This window comes from Amblyomma mixtum, chromosome 3 (assembly GCF_055824585.1).
Source record: "Amblyomma mixtum isolate Tamu chromosome 3, ASM5582458v1, whole genome shotgun sequence".
In the NCBI taxonomy this organism is placed as follows: Eukaryota; Metazoa; Arthropoda; class Arachnida; order Ixodida; family Ixodidae; genus Amblyomma; species Amblyomma mixtum.
Window position 1 is genome coordinate 326,975,123 of NC_143014.1, and position 7,096 is coordinate 326,982,218.

At 46.4% G+C, this 7,096-nt stretch overlaps 1 protein-coding gene across 1 annotated transcript; it reads left to right on the forward strand.

Moving 5' to 3' along the window:
• Positions 1-1,000: 1,000 nt before the first annotated feature.
• On the forward strand, positions 1,001-5,419 carry LOC149355867 (uncharacterized). Its single transcript, XM_089576209.1, is given in 6 exon segments — positions 1,001-1,026; positions 2,841-2,963; positions 3,300-3,459; positions 3,628-3,791; positions 4,249-4,457; positions 5,373-5,419. Coding segments are annotated over 6 exon segments (729 nt in total).
• Positions 5,420-7,096: the final 1,677 nt, after the last annotated feature.

Consider the following 7,096-nt stretch of genomic DNA (forward strand, 5'->3'; position numbering starts at 1 on the left):
TGTTTTGTACCACCCACTCCTCTCTGTAATGCTTCGGCCCTGAGAGTAAATAAATAAATAAATAAATAAATGTTATGCGACACCTTGTGAATATACGGTATTACTGACACTGACGAATGCAATACCGGCTTCCTGATGCGAGTGAATTGCCGAAATTAGACAAGGCGGATAACCTGCCTGTTTTAGCCTTTCAACTTGAGTGCGAAAGCTTCTTGACAACATGTGGGAGCAAGATTTGTTTAAGGCAGATTGCAGGGAGTTAGAAACAATCGCGCGTTTCACAAGCTTTGAATGAGCGCTGTCAAATGGTAGCAAGCCTTTCTTAGAACGCGGGTTGTACAGCCAGCAAAGACCTTTTTCCAGAAACATTAACTTGATATCCAAAAACTGGAGTTGGCCGTCCGTAGGGACCTCCTTGGTAAACGTGAGAGCCTGGCCGTGGCTTGCGAAAACGGAAACTGTCCTCGTGACGGCAGTGTCTAAATCCTGTTCCGGAATGTCCTTCAGAAGGACCAAGAAATCGTCGGTATACCTGTGTATGGAAACTGTATGAGGGTCACTGATATTTCTGCTGATGTGCGCTTCTACCACTGAAAGGAAGATGTCGCAAAGGACGGGTGCAAAAGAAGAGCCGATGCAGATACCTTTCTTCTGGACGTAGAACTTTCCCTCGTAGAAAATGGCGGTGGATTTCAAGTAGAATTCTAATAGCGTAATGAAATTGTCAGTGCTTATTCCTGCGGCATTTTGGAAGCGAACTTCTACTGTAGACAGGGCTTTATACCCGACCGCTCTTAGGAGTCCTTGGTGAGGAACCGAGTAGTACAGTTCTTCTATTTCAATGGAGAACGAGGTGTACTTGTGGGCGGGCAAAGCCTCTAAATGCTTAATAACGTCCGATGACCTGCGCGCAAGGAAAGGGCCATCGGTTACCAGGGTGCTAAGGTGTGCCTGGAGTTAGCGGCTAACGAGACGTTGCCAAGTTCCTTTTTCTGACACGATGGTGCGCAGCGGGAATCCAGGCTTGTGGGTCTTTACAATGAAGAACACTTCAAGAAATCCCCTTTCACCCTTTGCCAGCTTCTTAATGCCTTCTAGATGCAAATCTTCTAGGATTTGAAGAGCTTCTCCATTTTGTTTTCGAACATTAAACGGGACCTGTTTGAAGTTTTTGTGAATTGCAGGCAATGCGTTTTCACGGAATACACAAGCGGACAGGAGAGCAAATCCACCCTCCTTATCAGCCTGTAGCGGTACGAGGTCATTGTCCTTCAGTGCAGTTGAAAGCTTCTGCAATGGCTGCTTTTTCGAACGACAGCCATGTACTGTGGCCTTCAGGCAAGCAATGCCGTCGCTTATGACTCTTCCTTCTTCCTGGTCTGGGGCACTGTTAGCCACCCTTCTTACCATGGCAAGTAGCTCTTGACGCTGAGCACAAGGGGCCAGGCCGAACTTTGGACCTTTTTCGAAAATCCGCTGGACTTCTTCAGGAACAACTGCATTTCCTAGCATGGTGAGCTGCCTGGGGCTTTCAGCGGGCTGCCTCTTTTCACGGGGAATAAGGCTCAAAAGAGCACGCTGCCAAAGAAACTCTGTAGAACTCGCCGCCAGACGCTTCATCTCTTGAAAACGCCGGTTTTCCTTGATAGGTTGGCTTCCTACCACGACGAGGACACGAAGCCAGTCTTGGTACATTCGGACTTGCCTCCAGTACTCAGACTTGAGTATCTTGCAGACGCGCCTGACGTGCCCCCAAGAAGGCTGCAGAACACCGAATAGTGACTGAACCTCCAAAGGAACTATTTTCTGTTTCAAGCAGTAGGAGACCACTCAAGACTGGCACGTTGAGACGGCAATCAGGTTGAGACACGTAATGGCAGGTTCGGTGCGGAAGCTTCGAAAGAGGAAAGGACCCATAGTAGGAGAAATATGGTCAAGTAAAGGTCGTTTGGGCGAGTTGGTTCATGCTGAAAAAAAAACTGGTAATGGCGCAAGAAACGCGCACAGAGAAGGCACACAAAATACAGGACTGACGCCAACTTGCAACTGGGGTTTATTGCATCAAGCCTGCCTTTTGTACCACAACCAAGCCGTATCAACAAATGCATTGACGTTGTACATATCAAACGGCAATTCATGCGAACACTGGAAACAAAGTAACGCTGAACACTACAGAATCTAATCTAAACAGAGCTTGGGATGCCAACTTCTTTTTCTGCCGCCAGCAGCACGCGTCCCTTTCCGAAAATGGTCGTCTGCTCCGCGACGCGCTGCACCACAGCCGAATGCGGAAATCTCGAACAGCGCTGCATTGTTTTCGTGGAGAGCGAGCGAGAGAGGAAGCATCAACCCCTCAACGCGAGCGCGGCGAGACACGCGTCCGATAACAGCGCCCCGATAGCGGAGAGCAGCTACTCTGAGGCTGTCCGCAGCGGGCTGTGATTTTTGACCACCCCTATACACTCTAAAGGTGCGTTCACACTTGGGAATTGGGCGGCGAGAGCGAGCGAAATTCGCCGCCGCCGATATTCTCTTTCGGTCACACTTGCTGGCGACCACGCCGCTAGCGCGACAGCGAGCTCTCGCGGACCATCGATAAGAACGAGGTTTCGCGATATCTATACTCGCGCCGTCTGACGGCAGCTCAAATAACCACGCATTCTCGTTCGCGCCTTTTTTCAGTGTGCCTCGTTTGTGCTGATGCGTTCACGTTGTTTGATTCGCGTTTGACGTGCGAACCGTGAACAATAATGAGCGCATCAGAAGAGGAGGAAACTTCTTGATTCTTCTGGCAAACTCGATGTGGGCCGCGCGGCAACGACAGCGTATGCGTGACGCAGCGAAGACGAAACGGCGCCAGCGACGTTGGGGGGGCGACCTGCCCTTCAGAAGCGTGAGGAGTTTGGCCACGCCTACAAACTGCTGCCCCTTCTACGTTCCCGCGACGTAGAATATTATCGAGAGTAAGTTCAGGTAACACTATGTGCTTTCTTTCAAAGTCCTGTCATGTTCAGCGTAACAGTGGTGGTATACAAAATGCTGAAACAGTAAATGAGGAATGGATACCTTCTTTTTTCCAGTTACCTAAGAATGCCTCCTCGTGCATTCGAAACCATCTTGGAGCTGGTCAGGCCTCGAATCCTTAAAAAGGATACGAAGTTTCGTAGAGCTATCTCGCCAGAGCACCGACTTGCTCAAGAAGTGTGGTAACTGCCACCCTTCAGCAACGCTCAACGATTGAAGACTGCTGCTATGTTAATGCATACGCGGCCCCATTTCTCACTGGAAACACACTTCAGGTTGTTAGCGGCCAGCGACACACTGCGTTCGTCATCATTTCGTTTTTTGAATGGACGTTCAACCGCCTGCGGAAAAATCTCATCAACATACCAGGCGATTTGGGAGGTCGTTGGCCCCATTTATGTTGCATGCCCAACGGAACCCGAGGAGTGGCTGCAGGTGAACCAAATAAGCAAAGTCATGGTGATCACCCTGTAAAACTTGTTTACTGTTGATCTGAAACTAGGAAACAGATTGCTTCTGCACGCACCTATTTTTGAAGTGCCTGTGACGTGTTTCCATATTGCTTTACATATGTGCATCAATTATCTCTCTCTCATTCTTCAGATCGCAAGCGACTTTGAGCAGCGTTGGAATTTCCCTCATTGTTTAGGCGCGAATAGCGGCAAACACGTTGCCGTGGAATGCCCTGCAAATTCTGGAAGCATGGGTAGAAACTACAAAAATTTCTTCAGTAAATCACTGCTTGCAGCCAGTGATGCTTATTACAGGTATATCTCCCCGATAGTGAATTGCGTTCCTCTTTGCATGTTGTGCACGCAGTTAGCTATACTGATTAGAACACCCCTATGATTTTGTAGCAAGAAATCAAACATTTTATCCTAAACGAAGAGCTAACTTCATTTTCACTGCTGTGAATATTGTCTCACACAAAATGGTCATTAGGCAAAAATATAACCATATAACTGCATGCTTCGTAGTATGCAATGAAGGCTCACAACAGCTTAGCAACATGAAATATTGCAGTGCCGGGGATAACATAGTACGTAGGTATTAGCTACTTGCAGTGTCCTCTCTGAGGAGGTGCAGAATTCATGTAAAAGTATTATTCTGGTGTGAATTGGCTGGTTGCTCATATGAGAGCAGCAACAAAGAGTGCAATGTTTTCAATATACGGCATCCTTTTAAACTCGCAAAATATTATCGGCCTGTTGTTTCATTTTTCAGGTTCATGTATGTGGAAGTTGGCCACTTTGGGAGTGAGTCGGATGGCGGGGTGTTTGGCCGAAGCACGCTCTAGGAATCAAATGAACCAAACTGAAGTAGATTTCCTCCCAGAAAACAACTTGGAGCAGTTGGAAACATGCCATACATTCTAGTTGGAGATGAGGCTTTTCCCCTAAAGATGCATACGATGCGTCCATACTCAAAGAAAAGTATGTTTAATCATTTTGTTTGCGTGAGTGCTATGTTGCAGTAGCAGAAAGTAGTACTTTTTATAGCTGTGACTGAGCTTTTGTTTTGACAAGCATCGTAGCATAAAACAATAAGCTAGCATTTCGTGGTGGAATTGTAATGGAAGGTTAATCTCGTGCTTGGCTCAATTTGGTTTCTAACTGCAGGCACGTGTGCTTAATTTGTAGCAACCAGGAATCTGTTTGGATAGTCGTTATGATCAGATTTACCTGCAATATAGTAGCTGCCACAAATTTTGCGCTCATTCCTTGCGTGCTTAACATGTTTGTAACTATATCACAGCTAACTTTCTGTAAGAAGCTACTACTGCAGTGTGCAAATTGATTTGCCTCACCAGCATTTTTCAAGTGTATGGCGCGAACACACACACAGGTGCACACACATGCAAGGGTCCAGCCTAGACGGACTCCCGCAAGGTTCCCATGCCCGCGCTTAGGCCATATTTGCAATTAGATACCCATTTGCCGTACCCAGCGAGTGGGTCAATCGGCTAACATAAGGGGTGACTGCTGCTCCGGTCAAAGGCATCAGATGCCCCTACATCGAAACAAGTGTAGATGAAAATGATGTGACGGAAGTTAACATTGCATATCAACGCTGCTGTATGCTGCTTTTGTCGGTTTGTTTTCTAATCATGGTTCATACTGCAGGTCTTCAACCACTGTTTGCTGTCAGTGGACCAAGACATTTTGAAGACGCACCAAAGAAGAATTTTCAATTACCGCCTCAGCAGAGCCCGTAGGGTAGTAGAGAATGCTTTTGGCATTTTTGCCCAGCAATGACGCATTCTGCGTCGCCCCTTCAACGCATAAGAAGATAGCACCTGTTATTATGTAATCTTGGCGTATCTAATATTACACAATTTCTTACTGAAGGAATCGTCCGCCTCCCCGTCAACATGCTGTCCTCCTGGAACAGCTGATCACATTGACTGGGAGGCAGGATTGCTGATGAAAGTTGGAGATCAGAAGACGATAAAAACTCTGCACTGTGCGCCCTGCCAAATATAGGCGGCAGCTCAGCCAGGTATTAAGAGCTTACAGCTGGTTGTAGGTGTCCTGCAAGCTTGTGCTTAGCAATTTTTCAGCCCTCTGTTGCGTGTTGTACATTGCATGGATGTAGTGGACATGCAGAGTGGGCCCTCTGCCCTTGTATTACATTTTTGTTCAAGGCTTGCCTATGACATGAGGGATAGGCTGTGCAGATATCTGATTAGCGATGGCAAGGTACCATGGCTAGTGAGCATGATAAAAGGAAACAGAGATCGAACAGGCAAGAAATATATAGCTTTATTCGAACACGAACATCGTCATTAGTTGCTATGGTCCAACAATTATTCTTTCATTTTTTGGTACATTAAGACGTTAATTTCATGCATTGCGTCTAAGTGCGGTTCTCGGCTCAATGATCGCAGCTTGTTGCCAAGTGTCTTGCAGAAGTGGTGGGTCAGGTGTTCCGTCTCCTCTTTTGGCGACTTCATCTCGACTAGGCGCTTTAAACATGCTGAAGCCACTGCTAAGTGTATGTCCTCTGAAGAGCTGGAAGTAAGATTTGTCCTGTTAATTGCAGTCATTCCCTTTCTGCTGTTGGAGTTCTCACAAGCTTACGAGCTTTCGGTGGCCTAGGAATCCTGCAAGGCAGAAAAGGAAGCAACTGAGTTTAGAAAATTCGCATCAGAAGGAGGTTACTATAAAGGAACTTACGTTTCAGTGTCAAAGTCCACATCTGTGTCGTGTGTGTTCAGTAGCATAAAATGAATCGGTTCGCTGCGTCTCAATTAAGTAATGCAGACGTGACTAGTTTTTCTTCGCCTTTCATCTCGTGTATATTCAGGTTCCGCAGGTCTCACACGTCCAGGCGTCCCAGGTGGACTTAGCGACCGAGCTGGCGTATCCCAGTCTTCTTGTGAAGCCATATTTAGGGAAGCTGATTGTGGATAACTTGCACAGTTTCCCTCATCACCCTCTCTATAAGCAGTTCTGCACCAACATGCAAAATGCATCAGTAATTCACAGCGGTAACAAGTGGCATCTATTTCATTTTATGAGTGAATTATTCGAAATAGCGAGTGAATACATGAAATCATTCTCAAAAGCAGTGCCCACTACATTCAGTACTGTGCCACCAGTTCACAAATGATTGGATTCCACTAGGAGCTCCCTTCTTCTGACTGGCTCCATGAAACCTGATGGTCAGCGTATTTCGCTTCATTTCAGAATTTCTTGACACGTGATAACACCTTGACGGGTCTAAATACATAGTGATCACTTGATGCTAGGTGTGGCAAAATGGTAGAATGTGGGAAACTTTCGAAATGAACATTCCTTTAATTATTGTGTATTGCATGCATATCTTGCCTGGATTACTTTCACTTTATGCTTGGCATTGTTACTTGTATTTTAATATTTTGTGTACATTTTTGTTTGCTTGTTAACACTGTATCATGACGGTTCCTTGTGTACTTTTTACATACTTTAACTGCCTTGTACCTGAACCACTGGCATTTTTTATTGCGTAAGCAATACTGCACCAGGTTTCGAGCCGTCGCGTAGTTCCCGGCGGTGGCCACGGTTGACCTTTAGCCGCAGCGAGGTCAGAC